Raw genomic sequence first — 22,287 nt, 5'->3', positions numbered from 1 at the left:
ACTTGCTTGCCTTACATAAGAGGATGTGAAATCAGACCACTAATTAACGAGATTGCAATTATTTCCCCCTACTTGGCACCAAAGTCACTCTGAACTGCAATTACCTGAAGCCCCATTAAGTGATACAAACGAGATTCCTTTACCGCAACACTGACTTAACAGCTCGTGAAGTTTTATGAGCTTTTTTTTTTTTACTTAGATATAAGAGAGAGAAAACCTTTCCATACACATTTCACATTTTTAAATGTTCTTTGCAGAGCCAGTCAGGTGTCTATGACCTAACAATGACGCTCACTTCCCCATGTCTTTAACAAATTCCAGCTCTGTGATGATATGCTGATAGATCCGCCCCAATAGGCCTCTAGGGCAAAGCCATCCCCCACCATTGGGTTTGGCTGGGTCTGGGCCGGTCTTGAAAAATCCTGGGGAAAGTCTGAGCCTGAGGGCAGAAAGTGGAACCTGGGAGTCAGTTTGAGCTACGGAAGCACAGTGGACCTTCCAGGTCCCATAAGGAGCCTCATCAGGCCTGAGGTCACTCCCTGGGATAGGGCAAAGTGGTGCAGGCCAGGCCTGTGCCTCACGGGGAAGGCTCAGTAGCTATCCAGGGACTCATCCCAACCAGATGTTCATCAAGATGGGCCAGAGAACAGCCATTACTTGCAAAGCCCAATCTAACAACTCAGAATCCGTGCCTTTAATTTCTCTCATTATTGACCTACCAGAAAAAGCTGGGGCAAGATCTTATGTCGTATGTCCCAACCTAACCCCAGCTGTGAAGTGGTAAATTTGGGGGATGCCCTTGGCTGGAGCAGTCAGGAGAAACCAGTGTGGTGCAGGAAACAGGGGTGAGGGAGAACCCCCTCCCCCCACACCCCACTTCTGAGGGGACAGCAAACATCAAGGGACAAGATAGAGACTAATCGAGGCTTCACAGAGAGATTCTTTCAGCTTGACGATCTCGGTTTTATTTTGAAGGCAACACTTTTCCCAAAGTCTATTTCACAGTCGCTACTTGGTTTTACTTAAAATGGAGGCTCTTTTTAGGAAACTCTAGGTTAACAAGACTTTTGTTGTTTGTTTTCTGTAAGACCTTCTCAGAACCTCTAGGATGCTGTGATTCTGCAAAGGGATGCGGTTTGTAAGGCTTTCCTTTTAGGGAGGTGCCTGGGAAGCATGACACGTTGGAGCATACGACAGCCCTAACGCAAGCTCTTGGCTTGAGCGTCGGCGACTTCCTGGCTGGGAGTCAATCGAATGAAAGAGACCAGTGGCAAAATGTCTGTTGATATCCTGGCCAAGCCACTACGATACGAGCAGTGTTTCCATGTAAAGGAAAGGGTCCTCTCCTCCACCATCAGCACGACCCAGCACCAGTATCTGGGACTGTTCAGAAGACAAGACGCCAGGACAAATTCAGGTTCTGCTCTGCACCGACCCCTAAGATGAAGGGGGAGCTATAAAATCGGTTACTCTATGGGAAGGAGGTTATCTACTGACTTGGAAGAACCACAGGGAACATTAGCATATTGGAGGCTCTGAAAAGTCCTGCAAAAAGCAAACAATAAAACTCACACTAACCTAGTGTTTCCCAAGCAGACCCTCCTTTCGAAACAAAACCTATTTGTAACCTATTCCCTTTCTTGGGCCTTACATTCAGAATGTGGTCACTTTGTAACCCCAGCTCCTCACAGCACTCCTGGCTCAGGAAGTATTTGTTAAATCAGTGCCTGATTAAATTGACAGATAAGTGACTTTCTTTTGAACGAAAATAATTTTTTNTTTGTAACCCCAGCTCCTCACAGCACTCCTGGCTCAGGAAGTATTTGTTAAATCAGTGCCTGATTAAATTGATAGATAAGTGACTTTCTTTTGAACAAAAATAATTTTTTGTTTTTGTTTTTGAGAGAATATTTTAAGTGCACTTTAGAAAAAGACACATCTTGGGGTGCCTGGGTGGTGCAGTCAGTTAAGCATCTGACTCCTGGTTTCGGCTCTGGTCATGATCTAGAGTCCTGTGTCAGGCTCCTCGCTCAGCACAAAGTCGGCTCAGGATTCTCTGCCCCTTTCTCCGCCCCTCCCTTTGCTCTAGCGCACGTGCGTGCTCTTTCTCTCTCTCAAATAAATAAATAAAATCTTTAAAAAAATAAAATCTTAAAAAAAAAACCCCAAAAACCCAAATTCATCGCACCATGCTACATCCTTCATCAATTTCCCCAGAACTGAAGACAAAACTGGCCCCAGGAGTGACTTACCGGACCCCAGCTCATCGTACAGCAGGACAGCGGGCTCCCCACAAATCTGGCTGCCAAAAAGACATCTCGCTTGCACAGTGAAAGTGTAATTATGCCCCAATTTCAGGTTGGAAATTTTAAAGAAATTGTCAGTAGTGTTCCCAAGGTAAGCGGAGATATTCATGGCACTATCAAACATGTGTATCTCATAGCCCTGAAAACAAAGACATGAGAGATTGTTCAGGAAGTTAAATAAGGAATCTGACAGCTTCTATTACTGGTTCCAACTTTATGTGAGCTCCTTATTGCAGGCTTTTATAGATGCTAAAGCACTTTGGGTTTTCTTACTAGATCTTTTTACGTTACCATTGAGATAGTGGATTCAGAAAATGGTAATTTTCCCATCCCAAATGTCTCAAATAACTACCACGCCCGCTTATGAGCTGCAAAGTGGAAGTGAAATGCGTAGCCCTAATAAAAGCCATTTTAACAAATATTCCAGTACACATTCAAAGTTCTGGTCAACAGTGCACTTGTCTGAAGTAATATTAAATGCCACAAAGAATCTGGACAAGTCAGCAATAGTTCACCATAATGGGATTTGACTAATAATAAATCCAGGTCGCAGTGGACTCCAGCAGTGGGGTAAGAAAAGTCAGGACACTTCTCGGTAGAGCAGCGTGTGGGAACTCCATCGGCAGCCCGCAGCTCGCTCCCCAGGTCCTCGAGGCTGATGGTGGCCCCAGACTAACCTGGCCTTGAACAGAAAGCGCTTCAAGATCGGGCTGGGTTCCAGAACTGACTACTGGACTTCTCTGCCAATCTCTAAGTACGCCAGTGTCAAAGCCACCAACTCCCACCCCGTCAGCGGCAAAAAAAAAAAATGACATCCTCTCTTATCTACTGGGCCCCACTGCATACTCACAGTCTCTTGGTCCCCATTCCAGTGACCTGTCTATTCTCTGAACTCTAAGCCCCCAGGGGGGAAAAAAGGACATGCCACCTGCTTATGTGAAAACCCTCCCTCCACTGGGAGCGAAGTATTGACCTGCCATCTCAACCTCAGAAAGCCAGGCTTCTGCCACCTAGGAGGGACCCCTGATGACAGCTGGTGGCCAAACTGGGCCTCCCCATGCCACCTGCTTGGAATCCCATTCCTGCATTCTCCATTAGAAGCTAGCCTTAATCATTTTCTATCTAATCTATATTTGCTGTAGAACATGTGCCAAATACTTAAAAGTATAAAGAAGAACATTTAAATGACACAAACATCAACAATTTATTTAACTAGTCGTCTTCTACTGGACACTAAAGTTGTTTCTCCTTTCTTGTTATCAGAAATAAAACTGTCCTCAACAACCTTGTACATAAATTCTTGATGTATATCGTTTCCTTCGACTAAGATCCTGAAAGAATTGCTGGTCAAAGGGTGCGAATGCTTTTCATGTTTCCGATACATCGTACCAAAGTGCCTTATGGAAGGCCTTTCCAATTCGTATTTCCAGAGTGCTAATCTCCCCAACCACAACTCGTACTGGTAATACTCTTCCCCCAAAACTTAGCCTGTTTAATGTGAACGTGTCCTCTCTTTGTGGTTCGGTTATTAGTGAGGTGGGTCCTTCTTTTCTTTCACTTACAGCTACTATAGTTTTAACTTTGTTCCCCGTACCCTTTCCAAAACCAGGATATTTCTGTTTTGAACTGCTTGGAAAGCTTCCTTTACATTCGAGTATATTAACATTTACATGTCACAGCTGGAAGAGTTGTGAGAATTTTCGAGTTTTAATCTAGTTGTGCTTCTGGCCTTACACTGCGACTGTTTACAACCCCAGCACTCTTCGCCGCCACCGTACCCCGAAATAGCCACGGCTGATTTATTGTGTCTCTCTTTAGCTCATGCTTTGCTGACCATGGGGACAAGCCAGGTCCACTCAAGGATCTGTCCACCTTTGGATGGCAGATCTGTTCCCTGATGTCGCTCTCCTTCTTTTCCCACTTCCTGTTGTGAATACAGTAACTGGTCTGCCGATGACAAAACAAAACAGTATTTTCCGTAGGTCAACAGACTATGTTCAAGCACGTCGTGCTCCCTCAAGCATCACTGGAAAGAAACCGCGAGGCCAGGCTGAGGTTGTAGCTCAGCCCCCCGCACGGGAGCCACAGCCCTGCTCTCAGACCGCTGCAAAGGATGGGGCCCTGGTTCTGATGCCCAGCCCCATTCAGCTTCAGCAGGCACAGTGCGGGCCCCAGCCCATTTCCCTGTCTTTAGGGAAAGACAGGTTCAGGAATGAAAAGTGCTTAGTGCAGAGATTCTCATCTTTAATGGGCAGTATAAACATTTCACTAATTAGCAAGCCCACAGAAAATGATCCTTTAATTCTCAAGTTCACTCCCTTGCCCTATTCTGTCTTTTTCCCCTATCTATGCCAGCATGCTGTTAACGAGCTCATCTCTAAAACTGCATTTCAATTAGATTCCCAACGTCATTGAGAAGGAGGGAGGAACTCACCCTGCTTTCATTAAAATGCTTTTCCTTCAAAGCTAGACTTTTCCAAAACAGAAGAACGTGGTCATTTTCTGTTATGATTTTTAAGGCATCAGGTGCGGATAATGAAACTGAAAATTAAAGATGGAACAGGACACAGTTAGTGGCTACAGACTGGAATCGCTGTTTTCTTGTCTGAGTAGATAGATAGATAGATTAGATAATGCTAACTTGAGGGGCGCCTGGGTGGCTCAGCAGGTTGAGCACCTGACTCTTGGTTTAAGCTCAGGTCATGACCTCAGGAGCCTGCTTGGGATATTCTCTCTCTCTCCCTATCGCCCTCTGCCCCTCCCCCACCCCCCTTATGCAGTCTCTAAAAATCAATAAAATATTAAAAAAAAAAGAAAAAAGAATGCTAACTTGAAAGGCTAGGTTAAGGAAGAAATAAAATACACGTGTTGCTTAGCACAGAGCTTAGCACATGGAAGACACTCTCTAATTGGCATCTCTTTTGTTGTTGTTACACTTAAGCCAAGAAATTTGGACAGAACCTAATTTAATGGCCCTCAGAACCACGGATGGCCAAAACCAAACTGGGTGGGAAAAAAGGGAAGGGAAGGGATGGACCACAGTTTCCAAGCCTTGCTGGACTTCTGCTCTGGTTCCGGTCTGCCTTCCTGCTCTCCCTCATCCTGCCCCAGGGCCTGAGGAGACCCAGAGCTCAGCGAGGAGCCAGGGCCTGTGCCTGAACCTAGCGCCTGTGCCTGAACCTAGCGCCCTGGAGTGACACTGTGAGTCCCGCCCAGGCCTGCTGCTCACACCGGTGGCCTGGTGGGGCTGAGCCTCCATCATGGACACTCTGACACTGTCTGCTGCTGCCCAATCAGCCGAGCTCATTACCTGCTTTCTGAGCCAGACCCTGACTGCTGAGCCAACCCCGGGCTGTGGCAAGGCCCCTTCAATCTACTGTGCGGTTACTGGTCTCCCTCCCTGGCTACACATCACCCTGCCACGAGGAACCATGTGATTTCAGCCCCAGTTCCCATCCTTGGCTCTCGAGGCAAACGTTCACATTTATTTCCTAAATCTTTTGGGCATTCCTGCTCTTCTCCCCCAAAAGTGTCCAAACCAGCTAGACAGAAGGAGAGTGAAAAAAGACACAGCACGTCCCCCAGCCCACCACCCTGCAGCCCCAGCACTGGAAGCCCACCCCACCACGGCCGCTATGGATACTGAAGGGGGTGTTTGTACTTCCCGTTGTTAAGGTCTAGGCATCCTAGCAGCCCTGTGGGCCCCTTGCTGTGTGAGAAGGACCCAAATCTCTTTCCCATTTACCTGTGGTGATTTTTATACTGGAATCTTTGCTCATGTTCCCCAGCTGGACGACGATGTGGTATTTCCCTCCAGGTTCCAACTTGGAAAGGGTGTATTCCACAGTACTGTTGCGGGTTTTTATTTTATAGCTTCTGTCACTCTTTCGTATTAGATCTTTGACAGCAACTGCATATAACTGGGGCAAGAAAAAGAGACCTTAATGGTAACCAGAAACTTGGTGCTTTTTTACTCTTTGCAATTCAACAGTGGACGATATAAAACCTGAGTGGTTTTGAAGGCCAAATGGTCTCTCCCACAACTATTCAATTCTGCCATTTGTAGCGTGAAAGCCGTCAAAGGTAAGATGTAAATGACCGGTGAGAGCTTGGTGCTAGTAAATCGTATTTACAAAAACAGGCGATGAGGTAGCTGCACTTGGCCGGCAGGCCTTTGTCTGCCAACCTGCTTTAGAGGCTCGGGGAAGGGAAGGTGAGAAGGCAGAGAAGAAAGAGAGACAAACGAATAGAACAGCTGGAAATAATGGAGAGGGTACAACTCAGAAGAGGCATCTATAAGGACCCCATTTTTGGGCACACAGATATGGAGACGAGACCTCCTGCTGAGCTCCCACCTCCAGGCCTAGCTTTCCTGCCCCGTGACAGCACCCCCTGCCCCATCCCCAACCATGCCAAGAACAGGAATGGCTGGCTGGATGCCTGGCCCTCTTACCAGGTCCTGGTCAGGAGAATCATATGGGGATTCCCACTTGATGACAGCTGAGGTTTTGCCGATATGAACCGCATGCAGGTGACGAGGTGGGAGCCTGCTGTCTGGGATCATCCTCACCACAACGTAGTCAGAGGACGGCCCTTGGTAGGGCACCACCACCCGGACCTGAAACCAATACCATGGGGACGCATGGAGTCGGCACAAAACCACTTTTTTTCTTTTTAAACAAAATAGTGACAGGTGTACAGAGTTAAAATTCAATCAGTTCAAAAGAAGATATAAAATGTGACATAATTCCCCACTTACCCCATTTTAATCCATTTTACCAGAATCAGTAATGGCTAACATGCTTCTTTCCATAAATGTCCTATCCTTTTATAAGCATGGATACACACGTGTGTGCATACAGATACATACTTGTATGTGTACATATGTGTACATGTAGCCTGTTTTTCTTTTTTCTTTTTTTTTTTTAAAGATTTTATTTATTTATTTGACACAGAGAGACAGCCAGCGAGAGAGGGAACACAAGCAGGGGGAGTGGGAGAGGAAGAAGCAGGCTCCCAGCGGAGGAGCCTGATGTGGGGCTCGATCCCAGGACTCCGGGATCATGCCCTGAGCCGAAGGCAGATGCTTAATGACTGAGCCACCCAGGCTCCCCGTAGCCTGTTTTTCTTAATTTTTTTTACACAAATAAAATATTACACATATTTTTAGGTTCTTCACTTCTTTCACTTAATAAGATAGCATAGATTTTTTTTCCACCTCAGTACTATTTCTTTTGAAGATTTTTCCACCTCAGTTCTATTTAATTTGAAGGGTTTCCCTGTAATCTTAACCGGTCTTCTCTTGAGAAACATTGGTTTCAAATCTTCTGCGACCACAAGCAATAGTATACCAAGCACCTTTTTCCATCTATTTTGGCACATGTGTAAACATATGTGAGCTAAATTCCTAGTCCTGGAAGTGGATTCCGACAAAAGCAGTTTATCCATTCCTGTGTATGTTTATCCATTTTCCAAGTTCCCAATCCCCCACAGAGCTGCAGCTGGTTACCAGGTCATTCATTCTGTTCTTCCAGCAGGAATCTGATGTTTTTACAGAAGAGGAACCACCCTCTTGCACACACACGGATCCTGGAGTCATACCTCCAGCTCCCTGGGTCTGGAGTCTGAGCTAGGAGCCCAGGATTTAAGCCATCCTTAAAAAAATAGAAACCGCTCTGGACTCCCCAGTACGGGAAACTTACCAGAAATAAATACTGCTCGTCCCTACTGACAATGACTGTTTTGTTGTGCAAGGAAGTAGTCAAGCTCTTCGGATTGCGATACAGGTCAAGGAACGACGTAGCATAGAAGATACCATAAACCTGGCAAACAGAGAGGATGGAAAAGGACATCAGCTCCATGGCCAGTGACCTCGTTCTCTTGAAATGCCTAAGTGACGCCCTGGGAAGGGCTTCAGGAGAGCTCAAAAGAGAGAAGTCTTCGTTCAGCATTTATTTACAGAGGAAGTACACTGGGGCAGGCACTGAACCCACCCCCACCAAGATAAACATGGTGTGCAAAGCACTCTTTTTTTAAAGATTTTATTTATTTATTTCAGAAAGAGAGAGTGCGCCCATGAGCAGGGGGGAGGGGCAGAGGGAGAAGCAGGCTCCCCACTCAACAGGGAGTCCGATGCGGGTCTCAATCCCAGGACCCTGGGATCATGACCTGAGCCGAAGATAGACGCTTAACTGACTGAGCCACCCAGGCGCCCCTTAAAGCCCTCTTTTTGAGGAAGGAGGGGCAGGGAAGAAAGACACGATTATAAATGATGAGCTGCAAATACAGAACATGAAATACCGGAGGAAAAGACTGCACGACCAGCCGGGGAGAAGAGCGGGGTTCTCAGAGGGCAGGCGGGACAGGACCTGCAAAACACGGCTGGAAGGGCAGCTGGGAGGGAGCCAGTACATTTGTGGAGGGAGGCTGAGGAGGGAGGGCAGCAGGGCAGACGTGGGGAGATGCCCAAAAGAAACCCACTAGTCCTCTCCTCCTCAGTACGATCCTGCTTCCTAGTGAAAACCGCCTCCCCTAGAAGAAAAGCCCACCTCCCCGGAAGCTGGGAGAGGCCACGTGACAAAGTTCTGCCCAATGAGCTGCAAGCAGAGGTGTCACGTGGGAGCTCAGTGAGCACTCTGGAGAATGGGGGGAGAAGTCCTTCCTCCTGCCCTCCAGCGGCCCGGAACACGGAGTGGCTGCAGACCTCCTGGACCATGAGGTGACCTTGAAGTCGGAGGCCACAGGCAGCCTGGATCCCCAATCAAACCTGCAGCTGTAGAAGCCCAGGCCTGCTGGAGGATTCCGCTTTCTTTTAATAGGGAGGGAAATAAACTGTTAAAGCCACTGCCACTTTCAGCTCCGTTCTATGCAGCCGTTCTCATCCGCCGCTGATACATGTGGAAAACCAGGAGTTTAAAGCAGGGTCCGGGGATTTCATGGGCGTAGCTGGGGCTGGCCGCCATGCGATTTATAACGGGGTAAGCACTAAGGAAGCTTTCTTTGTGGGGCAGCACAGAAGTGAGCACAGGCAGGTAAAGACGGGGACCTGAAGGAAAGCTGTGAAGAAAGTCTCGAGAAGTTGTGGGAACGGAGAGCATGGATCAGGGCCATGCACAGGGACTTCCGAGTCCCAGACAGCTGTGCATTTTCTCTGAGCTGCTTAGCAGCCAGAGCCCCCGATGGGAAGCATACAGGGAAGGGGAACGAAAGCCCCAAGGGGGTGATAAGCTGGGAGGAAGTGTGGAAAGAAAGAATTAGGGGACTCGAGGGAGTCAGAAAGCAAAGCAAATGGAGCAGGAATAGGGGACCAAGGGCACTGAAGGCACAAGATGGGAACAGGGGCTCCGGGCTCAGAAGTAGGCCTGGTTTCCGGAAGACAGGCCTGAGGCCGCTGTGGGGCTCTGGCCAGGGGCCAAGAAAGGGCTCCATGTGCCAAGAGGCCAGGATGCAGGCAGGTCCCCAGAAATGGACAGTGGCTGCGGCCATTCTCATGGTGCAGAGGGACGAGTGGGGGTGAGCAACCCGAGTCCTCAGTGGACTAAAGCCGGGAGAAGCTGAGAACTTCCCACAGGTCATTTCACAGGCCCTGTCACCCTCTGAAAGCTACAATGAGCGTATCCAGGCTATCAGCAAGGATGAGGCAGAGCAAGGCTACTTCTCCAAGTTCACATGCAATGAGAGACCCTAAAGTAAAGTGGTGTTCCGGGTGCCGTACACAAGATCCTACCCTGTGAACGCACTTGGGTGTGACAAGGTGGTCATGCCCTCAGCTGGTATACAAGCGAGAAAGGCCCATTGTGAGTAGAGTCTGCTTTGAGGGACAGGCCAGTCCTGGGCATGGCTCTTATCTCATCTCTGTTCCCGCCTCAGGACTGGGCTCTGGAGCAACAAAAGGGCAGAGGCTATCACACTAGCCAGACCTGAGCTCACACAAGTTTATGGTTTCCCACAGCTTCAACTCTGGGCTTTAGCTTCCTCACTGGTAAAGTGAGAATATTCACCCCACCGAGCTGATGACAGGATTAAGTGGGACAGGTATGAAGGGTCTCTTGGTGCCTTACTTCTTCCTTCTTCAAGGCCGACCTTACAATTGTGTGCAAACATTGGTTCATTCCCTACCGCTTGGTCCTGCTCCAAATGCATGCTGGAGAGGCACTCAGAAGACAAGACCAGGCCTCCTCCCTCACCAGTCACTGTGAGGACTCACTAAATCTCACTTAATAGATTTAGTCCTATGAGCTTTTCCATTTGGAAAACTCAGAAAACAACTCTTCCCTTCAAGGAACTTACAAACTAGTTAGGGAGATAAATAACACACAGAAAACACCAAATAGGATAAAGTAGGATCTAATGAAACAGTATTCTGAATGGCACCAACTTTAAATTTTTGGGAAGTTTTTAAGGGAAAGAGACCAAGTAGGAGCCAGTAGGATTTGACTGCAGAGCAGAAGGACAGGAAGGCTCCAGGAGGAGAAAGAGCATAAGCCAAGGTGCAGAGGCAATAGGGGATGAAAATGTGCCAAGAGCCTTGGGAAGACCCACCTAAAAGCAAAGGAAGGTACATATTGGGGAGGTGCGGGAAGTAAAAACCAGATTCCAAAAAAGCACAAATCGGATTGTGGGGCATCAAAATGCATACATAATGACCCAAAAAAGGACCTATATAGTGTGTAGCAGGGACACAGGGAGGAAGGGGGTGGGCACATCTGAGAGTAGCAGCCCAAGAAGGCAACCTGCAGGTGGGGGATCACGTAGGTGGAGAGAGATGGGAGTGGCCTGTCACTGCCGCTAATGCGTCAACATGCCTACGAGCCAAGGTGAGTCCCAAACACAGAACATGCCCCCCTCGCCATACTCAGGGTCTATTCAACAGCAAAGAGCATGGGAATTTTCGCTCAGACGCCAGGCCAAGGTGTGCAAAGGGACAGCAGATACCTCTAAAAGGTAATACAGAACTGACCAAGAGGATAGTTTGTGTTAGCAGTAGCAGAGGAGAAAGCCCCATGGCCTAGCATCAGGGGGGAGTCCGGACTGTCTCTGCAACGGTCATCCTGGCTGACTTACCACATTCCTGGGGCCAGTCCAGGTACATTCCACTGCGGTTTGATTGATGGCCTTGGCTTTGAGGCTAGGAGCAGGTGGGCGGACTCCTTTGGTTGTGACATGCTCAAATGCCAGAGGACTATCCCCTAAGTCAGTCTTGGCCCAGGCAGAAATCTCATAGGACGTATGAGCAGTCAGATTGGCAACTGTGAAAACAGGAACAAGAAGATGCCAGGAGGGAGCTGGAGGCGTCAGTCAAGAATTTGTGTCTTGACAAACCAAGAAACAGATTCTTAACTACAGAGAACAAACTGACATTACCAGAGGGGAGGTGGGTGGGAGGATGGGTGAAATGGATGAAGGGGATTAAGAGTACACTTATCTTGATGAGCACTGAGTAATGTATAGAAATGTTGAATCAGTATACAGTACATCTGAAACTAATATAACATTGTATGTTAGCTATACTGGAATTAAAAGTAAAAAATTAATTTAAAAAAAGAATTATGCTTTGATACACAATGCCCTACTTTTTAAGCCTTTAAAAAAAAAATCTCTACACCCAGTGGGGGGCTTGAACTCATGACCCAAGATCAAGAGTTGCATGCTCTTCCAACTGAGCCAGCCAGGTGCACTGACACCCTATTTTTTTTTTTTTAAAGATTTTATTAATTTATTTGACAGAGATAGAGACAGCCAGCGAGAGAGGGAACACAAGCAGGAGGAGTGGGAGAGGAAGAAGGGCTCATAGCGGAGGAGCCTGATGTGGGGCTCGATCCCATAACGCCGGGATCACGCCCTGAGCCGAAGGCAGACGCTTAACCGCTGTGCCACCCAGGCGCCCCATCACCCTATTTTTTATTGTGATCTCTCAATTTAAGGGAGTCCCACATGTTGGATTTCCATTATTTTACAAATTCATCCCAGCATTACTTACTGATGACTACTACAAATGACACACTTACATGGGCACTGGGTAGTTTCTTTCAAAGCTGACCATCTGGGGATATAAACTGGGACAACACTCTTAGAGAGCCATTTGGCCTTGGGTAAGCATCTTGAAATTCTTCCTGCCCTTTAATCCAGATATCCCATGGAATCAGAGCACGCAAACATCTGTGGGCCGTGATGTTACATATTACATACATAATCCAACTGCCCAGAGACAGGGCAATGGTTAAATAATGTGCATTCCATGAGCTACTGTGCAGCCACTAAGAGTTGTCTCCAAGAATATTTAATGAGACTAGAAAATTCTTACAACTTTAAGTGAAAAGGGCGGGCTACAAAACTACAGTTGACCCTTGAACAACACAGGTTTGAACTTATGTGGTCTACTTATACTCAAGTATTTTTTTTTTTACAGTTCACTACTGTAAATGTATTTTCTCTTATGATTTTCTTAAGAATATTTTCTCTTGGGGGGCCTGGGTGGCGCAGTCAGGTAAGCCTCTGATTCATGGGCTTCGACTCAGGTCATGATCCCAGGGTCACAGGATCGAGCCCCACGTTGGGCTCTGCACTCAGCACAGAGTTTGCTTAAGAATCTCTCGCCCTCTCCCTCTGCCCCTCACCCCCTCCCGTCAAAGATAAATAAATAGATAGACAGATGAATATTTTCTTTTCTCTAGCTGACTTTATTGTAAGGACACAGTACAGAATACATACAGCATACGAATATGTCTTCATCAACTATTTATATTATCAGTAAGGATTCTGGTCAATGGTAGCCTGTGAGTAGTTAAGTTTTTGGGGAGTCAAAAGTTATATACAGATTTTCTAGTGGGTCAGCGTCCTCTAACCCCCAACTATTCAGGGTCAACTGTATTCAAACTGAGTCCATTTCCTTGTTTGTAAGACTGAAAAATACAACAGCACTTAGAGCAGCTGCTGTTTCAGAGATTAAGAAAGAAAAAGCCTCTGGAGTGTTTGGCACAATGCCTCACTTGGTCAAGCTGGCCCTTCATGTATTTCAGGCAACAGCTAGGAAGACTATTGTTCTGGATTCGGCCAATTTCTATCAGTGCAACATTAAGACAATGAGATCACAGTCAGGAATTAGAAAGATGTGGGTTCCAATCCTGACGATGTCACCTTCTGTGAGAATTACTTTATTTCTCAACCTTGGGTCTTCATCAGTCAAATGAGCATATCCCACAGAATTATGATTGGGGTGATATAAAACGGTACACGTAGAACAGCTAGGTAAATGCCTACACACAGCAGGTGCACAGGCCCAAGAGGGACTGGGGCATGACCTTCCCTCCTCCCTTAGCTCAGTTTGTCCATTCACTCAACAAATGTGCCCTGAATACCAACTACGCACCATATCTTGTGTACCTTTTATTAGCAAAGGAGGAGCAAACCACACCAGAAAGGAGGGGCAGGCAATTCACTCTTGGAACTTTCTTTTGGAGCTCAAAGATCATCGGTATAGGGTTAATCTGGCTTCTTTCCAGTTTCTCCTCTTTTAAGCCTCCAACTTCCATTAAGAGCCAACGAGCTAGGGGAGGGGGCTGAGGAGCCAGCAGGTGGACCCGCCCCCGGAGGCAGGAGTCATTTACAGTCTCTTTACTCTGCTCACCTAGAATGGCAGCCAGAGAAGAGCCCCCTCCCCCAGGCAGCCCCCACACAAGCTCTGCTGCCAGGAACTCTCCATCTCCCTACTCCTCCCTGCTCACACATCGACCAGCTCCAAGGTGTTACCTTTGTGGGACAAGATGCTCCCCCGGAAGTTCAAAGTTCTCTTCTCTTGTTTGTGGGTGTCAAATGCCCAGAAAAGGTTCACCACATAGCCGTTCACCTGCCAGGAACCAAGAAACACGTTAGGAGAACAGCACACAGCCAGGGGGCAGCAAACACAAAAGGTACCCCTTTGCTACTGTTGCTTTAGGCATCTCCTTTCTTACAATGGACGGGTTGTTTCTTTTGATCTTTAGATGGGTTCCCCGTGTGCAATCATTGAATATTTAGTTATATGGCACCTACTTCTAAAAATAAACATGAGACTATAATATATGCTACACATGTGATTTTTAAAAATGGTGCAGAATAAAAGGACAAGGGTCAATTCATAAAGGCAGAAAAAGGAACAACTTTAAAGAGAATTACATTATGGTAATGAAGGATACATCTCAGCTCAGGTGATCCTTGCAGTCAGGGCCAAGAGGTCAATATGAAAGGGGCCTGCTTAGCTCCCACTGTCTTAACAGGAGCAAATATACCCAGGCCTCAGGAAAGACTACCTTTTCTAAGTCCTGAGCTCATAAAAGGATTTGATCTGAAGATCTTTAAACATGGGGCAACAACAAAACAATTACAATGCTTTCAAGAGCAAAGACTATATTGACAGGGCTTATGGGAAGGCCATCCCTTGCAGCAACGGTCTCTGAAGCCAAGGGCAGGCCACCAAACTGTGGTTCAGTAAGTGGCACAAGGGCTCCAAAGGCTGTTGATCCCACCACAGCTTCACAGACAGGGAGGGATGTGAGGAAAAACAGATAAGAAAGAACGAACGTTATGGAAAGTGCATCTCAACTTGGAAAACCACAGACACACAGAAGCTTATGGTGGAGCGGGCTCTGCCGACGGGCCACGCGGAGCGGACGGTGGGGCTGGAAGGGGAGGATGCACAGTGGCTGTAAGTGGGCATATTTCTAAGGGATCTGACTCTCTTTCACTGTGGGAACCTCTGCATTAGTGCTTCGCACCAGGAAATCCAATAAAGCTGAAAATTACAGGGCATTCATATTCTGTTAACACCAACTCTTTATTTCCACTGTAGCTGTGAACCATTTAATTATACGGTTTAAAAAAAAAAAAAGGCGCCAGGCTAGGGCAGAATAATTCCACGAGAAGGCTCAAGTTGTTCTTCACTGGGGGAAGGAACTAACCTAGTCGTGGTATTTTGCTTTCACTGGATCGAGTCACTGGTCCTTCTTCCTCTTACCGTCCCGGGCTACACCAGTTCCATCACAAGGAGAGCCCCACCCAACCGCCAGTTTGAAATCCCAGCATTACCTTGATGTCACTCTCCACGGTCAAGGTGAAGCTCAGAGAATTCTCACTGTAGCTGTCGATGTGGATATCTGGTGGTGGGATCACTAAAAACAAAACGGAATGCAAAAAGAGAAACCACGTGATGAAAAGTGAGGAAGGCAGGACTTCGCAGCTCCCAACTCAACAGACAAAGCGATCTTTTAGTGGGGAGGAAAGGGCATGTCTTTGGCTGTTCTCACTCATCTCTTTTACTGCCCTTGTCCTGAAGCTGAGGGTGGGTCACACAGCTATCTTGGCTCCCTCAGCTATCCTGGCAACTGGGTCGAGCAGAAAAGTTCCATGATGTAAATGCCCCCGAACAGCCCAGCTGCAGCCTCCTTCTAAAACACGCAGACATCCCAGTGGGCACCACCTCTTCTGGCACCAACAAAGACCCAGCGGCCTCAAGTCCTCCTCGAAGGCTGAGGGCACGATAAATCGGAGGGCATAAATTGTAAATACACGTGTGGCAAAATGGAAAGAACGTGGCCTCTGGAGTCTGGCAAACTTGAGTTCAAATTCCCATTTGCACACTTAGACAACTGTGGAAGTTACTTATCCTCATACTAATGTCAACTCAACCAACATTCCCTTCCTTTCCATTTCCAATAAAGCCTGAGGAGCTGGTAAGTCACTGGCAAGGGCACGATGAAAGTGGCAGAGAGACAAGACCCCTCTCAGTTCAAGAGATGAGAGCATGGTGCTTGTCACTCGGAAGGTCTGCGCACAAGATGGCAGCCCGTGCTCTGCCAGCCACAGTCCAAAGGGCTCAATGGGATAACTGTTATCGGAAGACAGTATTTAAATTACAACTTGTATACTGGGCTGTTTAACACGTCAGCCTCTTATACAGGCAAGGCAAGAGACACTCAAAGGAGTGGATAAGATTTGGTGGCCAAAGAGATGTACCAAAATCTAGCAGAGTCCCTCCAGACGATCAGCCATGTAGTAAGAGTGGGCGTGAGGAAGTAAAAAGGATGTTAGGGCAAGAAGAAGAAAGGATATTGGGAGTTCCAGGCCACCAACTGAGCAAAACTAGTGAAAGTGTTGCCGTAAAGCCAACCTGAAATATAACCGTGGTGACTGGGGATAGCTCAAAATCCTTCCCAAAGCCCAGTTTCCTTAGCCACGAAATGAGCATAACAATACTTACAGGATTGATAAGGATTAAGGGAGATTGATTCACATAAAACAAAAAGCACAGTGCTTAGTGTGTAAGTGCTCAATAAACGGTTGCTTCTCTCGTTGCTATTATGCCCCCACATCCACTAATGAACGTGGTGCTTCTGGCTGACGCCAGTGCTGCATGTGTCCTCTGTGTGACGTCATGGCGACACAGGCTCACAGAACACAATGCGCACTTCCTGACGCTGCACACCGTGGCCTCCTGTAGGTACCCTAACCAACACCCGTACGAAGAGCCGAGGCTCACCATCAAAACCAGATGAAAGAAGTGTAGGAGACTTTCCAAGGCAGGTGTGATTTGTGTTCAGGGAATTCAAGGTACATGTCTTATTGCTGATCTTCCAGTGTCCCTTCTTTTCAGTATGTATGTTTTGATCAATTTCATTGAGGAAAATGACAATGCAACACAATAAAAACTCTAGGACAGTGTGCACTCGGTATGCTTTTTCTAATTACCCCCAAGCACCCTGATACAAAGACTGGCTGGCCTCACTAAGTTTGGCTGCCTCCTGCCCTGATCTCAAGGAGCCCAAATTTTATAGTGACTCTCCATAACAGCCTATTTCTCACAGGCTCAGGTTAAGGTAAAACCCTCCAACCACACTCCATGTGACACTTCTGTCCAGAAACGAAAGCCACAAGTGCCAAGACCAAGTTCAGGAAACCACTCGGGAACACGAGCTACAGTCTGTCTCCCTAAGTGTGCCAGAAGCCTTCCATTTAATTGCTTTAATTCACGCCTTCGTCAATGATTTCATTGGCGGCTCCTCGACACCAGTGAAAGAGTGGAGGAAACCAGACCAGACCCCTGCCCTCGCGAGGCACAGACGTAGGCAGGACAGCACCACGGGAGTGTGCATCTCAGCCCAGGGGAAGCAGGGCAGCCCGGCGGTTTTAGGCACAGGCTTTGCGGTAGGGAGGATCAGCCCCTATCCCAGCTCTCTGCCATTTACTGACCGTGCAGGAGGTGACTTCACTTCTTTCTAGTTCCTTATCTGTCCTTAGAGTTGTTTGGAGGGTGCTAAGGGTTCGGTGAGATGGGCTGATGGGTGCAAAGCAGCGAGCATTCCCGAGTGCCCGGCCCTCGGCAAGCAGTCAGCGATCACGGAGATCGTCAGCTCTAGAGCTAGAAACTACCACCTACGCATCGCTGGTCAGAGCCACTAGGGAAGTTCGAAGCGTCAGCAAAGCACTCTTATAAATGCCATCAACGGACACATACAAAATCATCCGTAGCTGTTGTGAGAAAGAAGGAGTCCTTTTATTTTGGCTATTACGCATGAGCACAAGAGCTGGGCGTGATGGCCTCTGGAAATCCCTTTGGATGTCTGCACCATGAGAAAGGCTCGGCTCTAGGAGGAGAAGTACATTCGACAGCCCCTAAAGAAACTCTGTATCTAAAGCACTGCGGAAACCCCTGGAAATGAGTGCATGCTGGCGGGGGAAGGAGGCTGCATGAAGTTTGCTCGTCGACGCCTCCCCATTTGCCAGTCACACTGAAAGTCATTTCCAAAGGGTTTCTATCTTCTCTCAATCTGCAAATGCTGGAATCATTTACCTTTTCCTTTGACGGTGGTAATGGATTTAGAATCGCTCCAGTTTCCTACTCCACGGCTAGTCACCGCAGCCACCTTTTCAAATCAGACAGTGAATTAGTATAAAATAAAGGCAACGCGCCATACAGCGAGGGTTCCGAAGGAGCTAAGCGGCTGGGACTCCGGCAGTGAGGGTGGCAAACGGTCTATGCAGAGGGATCCCGGAACTCAGAGGCCCCAGCAACTGCAATAACAGGGGGGAGGAGACAACAGGAGGAATTTGGGCCAGGGGAGCTGTGACAGTGCAGACATGACGGATTTCTGTTTATTGACAGGTTTTGAGGTTCTTCTCTGTGGGGGGGATGAGGCATATCTGTGCCTGTGGGTCCATACAGACACACATAAACATTCATGTATACGAAAAAGGGGACTGAGAAAATCGTCAGTGTCATGGAGTCTATGTGCACAGTTAATGGTCCCAACAAACATGTGCTGCACAAAATCTGTCTTTTCCGCTAAACGTATTAATAACATATTGCGTAAGATTCCCACGACAGCGGCTTCTAAATGCCACTGAGCATAGCTCTGCATCACCCTGCAGCTCAGGATAAGCAGGATAGTGGTAGGTGCAAGAGTATAGAAGCTGGAATGCTAGCAGAAAATCTGGGTTAAAAGCGGGTAAAGCTGTATTACCATAAATTCTCGGTTATCTGAGGGAAATCCGATTTCAAGTTCTCTGTGGCCCTGGTTTAAGAGACTGAAATGATGATGACCTCTCAGAGCAAGGGGTTACGTTTTTAGCAGACTACTAGTAAGCATCTCATAAAGGTAAGCATGGAGTTCTCGTGTTCTAAGACTGCCCAGATGGCTGAAATGGGGGCTAACACTCACTCTGACAGTGTATGGAGCGTTGACCAGTAAATTCTTTATTTCCGTAAAGTTACTAGCAGCCCTCTGGGAGGCCCACATCTTGGAACCACTCCTGCTGTATTCCACCTAAAGTGAAAAGAAGAAATTATTAGTAAGGTAACCAATGGTCTGGGACATCCTGATACCTTACAAGGAGGCAGGAGGAGAGAGGGAGGGGAGATGCAAAGTGTTCTAATGGGTGGATCACTATTTACCAGGCTACACCAAATCAAGTCCTAGCCATTCAGAACACGCTTCTGCTCGGGCAGACCCAGAAATCTGGTCACACAGACAGACATGGCCCACCGCTCCTAGAAGTTACTTACGATGTACTCTCGAATGAGGCCATGGGTGTGGGTGGGAGGAATCCAGTGGGCCACAATCACACCTTCCTCTTCCCTGCGGAGTGATAGCTGGAGATTTTGGGGGGCGTCTGGCACTAGAAAAGAGTCAACCCAGAGTTAAAACCCACCTGCATGCTGGTACACAGGAGGAACTTTCCTGAGATTGAAACAAAGACTAGAAAGAATCCAGAGCCAGCATTGGGACCTATCCACTAGTAAAGGCTATAAGCTTGGTCTTCACATCAACAAAATTTCTTCCAGAATGCGAGGTGTGCTGTGCACACATCAGATCGGGGTTTGGTCCGGTGTGATATAGGTCTATGGCTCACAAGGGCTGCAGGAAGGAATCACTTGCCGGCACTAGGCCTCTACTGCTGAGATCTTAACTGCCAAGGACAACGTCTCTGCCTCAACTTGTCATCCAGCCGCAGTATCACGGGCATGACCGCGGAGGAAGGAGGAGGCTTCTTTTCTAACAGCACAGAACTTCTACACCTAAATGAATGGGATCACCTTCAAAGCAGGCTCCTCAGTGACTTTCAGTGTCAAGACATTTCTGGATCGTCTCTCTTGTGACTGCCTTCAGAGCCGTGTTGGAAGCTCCACACGAAAAACCCATTACGACACTTTCTAGTCAAACTTCATTCTGACTGCAGAGAATTTATCCATGTGGATAATCCGCAGAAGACAAATGCTACCGGTTGAACTGCTGCCCCCCACCCTCCCCACACACAGAAAGACGACGCTACCTACAAACCAAGGAAAGAGAGGCCTCAGAACAAACCTCCCTGCTGGCACCTTGATCTCAGACTCCTAGCCTCTAGAACCGTGAGAAAATAAATTTCTGCTGTGTCAGCACCCCAGGCTACCGTACTTTGTGATGGCAGCCCCAGCAACCTAATACAATGAATATTCATCAACAGTTGGAGACCTGAGAGCCCTCCAAGGGGGGGACCCGGTCTCATTCGTCTCTGGAACTCCAACATCTAACATAACAGCTGAGCAACGCTAGGTGCTGCTCAGGTCTGTGGAAAGAAAACCAATGAATGGAGTATTTCAAAGACAGCTCCACAGTCAAGAATTCAGCTAAGCTACATCATGGCGTCGCTGCCTCCGCAGCCATTGTGTTTGGCCAAGCAGCTTGCAGGGGTCTGAAACACACTAGCCCCTCATGCAAGCGTGTGTGCTGGACGGCAGCCTGCAGACTCACCAGCCAGTGTGAGCTCCCGATACGACTTCCCAACAGCCCTTGTGACAAACAGTCTCCCCAGCCTCCCAGGACCTTCCCCTGGGGTGCCCCACAAAGTTGTACCAAAACCCCCTCTTTTTTGGCTTGCACTGACCAACACAGTCTTCACACAGGAATCCCAATGTACCGCAACCATGAACCCTAAAAAAGGCACGTGCCCAACTCCTGTACTCTCTCTGTGTGTCCCCTGCCTCCACCTGTGTCCCAGAGGTCACATGGGGCGGGTACTTCCTCGGGGAACTGGGAATGATAAGCTTCTCTATTTCAAGTTTCCCTTGCAGGCTTTGATTGACCATCTGACACCCCCGGGCTCTACTAAACCAGCGTCAACAAGATCATAACACACAGGTATCAGTGAGTTTTGTCGCACTTCGCACCTCCTTGCTTTCTCCAGACTCCCACTGTAGCTAACCTGCCCTCGTGCTGGAATCAACCATTTCTTCAAGGAGCCCTCGTTCCTTCTCCTGAAGAATGGCACAGAAGCCTCGATCTGCTACAGAAGTGTCATCTGTGTGGGCCTTCCCAGCTGACGGAGCAAGGAACTGTTATCTATGTGATACCAGCCTGCCTGTGGACCCATGCCTGAAACTGTTCTACACGTGAGCATCCGCATGTACATTAAGATCGAGAGGTGTGCATACAGAGGTCTCCAAATGTACGCACAGGCATTCGCAAATGCAAAGTTCACAAGACCCTGGGGACGAAGATCACTGGAATAAGCACAGAGTCACCCAATGTCAGCGACTGTGAAAGGCGAGGAAGCAGGGAACCTCTAGGACACATGAGTTTTGATAAATCTCTTGAAAACGGAGCCTTAATACTCCTGACATGCCTCATATTTTAACAATGATGATCTCACAAATACCGAGTACTAGGAGGCTGAAGGTAGAGATAGGAGCTAGAAAAGCAACGCAAAAGGCAGCCACGTTGGGCATGATCTGAAGTTAACTTCCGAAGGTGGCAAAACACTACATGACCTAATTAAGAATACGTGCACAACAGCTCAGGCAGGACCAACGAGCTTGGCCACAAACCTTCTGTATATATGCGGCCCATGTTATTAGGTTCCTATTCTCCTGACTGCCCTTGGGAAACCCTCTGCAAATCCCACAGAAGGTCTTAGACACGCCACAAACGTAAACTAGAACACTTACGTCCTTCTGGCGTCCGCAGAGTCACGAAGTCGTTGGTGTTATGCACTTTGCTGAGACACTGGACCTGCACTTTGACCTGATACGTGGTGTCTGGCTTCAAGACTTTTAATATGGTGTTGGTTTTATTGCTGTGGGTCTCCACGGTCTTCCAAATGCCCTCTCCAACAACCCTGGCCGAAAGAAGAAAGATACCGTCACATCAGAGCTGCATGGGAGTGCAGAGGACGCTGGGCTCAGGTAATGAAGAGCTGCTCTGTGTGCACACCACGAGAGTTTGCACAACGGCCAGTGCTGGTAAAAACTTCGTTTTCTTCTCTCATGGCAAAGACGGGACCCACCTGTAGTACACGTTATAGACACAAGCAGCAGAGGGCATTTTCTTGGGCCGAGTCCAGGTCAACGTTACGTCTCCAGAGAAGTCGGCCGTCCACTGAAGATTCTGTACTTTATATACAGTTAGTTCATCTAGAGAGATGAAGGGGGAAAGGGAAAGAAAGTGGTCTCTCACAAATGCTTGGGTTTCAA

General features: G+C 47.8%; 1 protein-coding gene across 1 annotated transcript in view; it reads right to left on the bottom strand.

The window, feature by feature from the left end:
* The window catches only part of SORL1 (sortilin related receptor 1), a 158,483-nt gene that overhangs the window by 5,284 nt on the left and 130,912 nt on the right, over positions 1–22,287 (bottom strand). The window contains exons 33-45 of the mRNA XM_034665628.1: positions 22,101–22,227; positions 21,763–21,932; positions 19,342–19,454; positions 18,998–19,102; positions 18,130–18,202; positions 15,369–15,451; positions 14,055–14,151; positions 11,370–11,554; positions 8,009–8,128; positions 6,760–6,924; positions 6,052–6,226; positions 4,741–4,847; positions 2,253–2,445 (exon numbers count right to left, since the gene is read on the bottom strand). Of these exons, the coding sequence (XP_034521519.1) occupies positions 2,253–2,445; positions 4,741–4,847; positions 6,052–6,226; positions 6,760–6,924; positions 8,009–8,128; positions 11,370–11,554; positions 14,055–14,151; positions 15,369–15,451; positions 18,130–18,202; positions 18,998–19,102; positions 19,342–19,454; positions 21,763–21,932; positions 22,101–22,227 (1,713 nt within the window). The remainder of the gene's footprint in view (positions 1–2,252; positions 2,446–4,740; positions 4,848–6,051; positions 6,227–6,759; positions 6,925–8,008; positions 8,129–11,369; positions 11,555–14,054; positions 14,152–15,368; positions 15,452–18,129; positions 18,203–18,997; positions 19,103–19,341; positions 19,455–21,762; positions 21,933–22,100; positions 22,228–22,287) is intronic.

Source organism: Ailuropoda melanoleuca, chromosome 8 (genome assembly GCF_002007445.2).
Source record: "Ailuropoda melanoleuca isolate Jingjing chromosome 8, ASM200744v2, whole genome shotgun sequence".
In the NCBI taxonomy this organism is placed as follows: domain Eukaryota; kingdom Metazoa; phylum Chordata; class Mammalia; order Carnivora; family Ursidae; genus Ailuropoda; species Ailuropoda melanoleuca.
The sequence above is the reverse complement of the archived record's forward strand: the minus strand, read 5'-3'. Positions and strand labels throughout refer to the sequence as shown.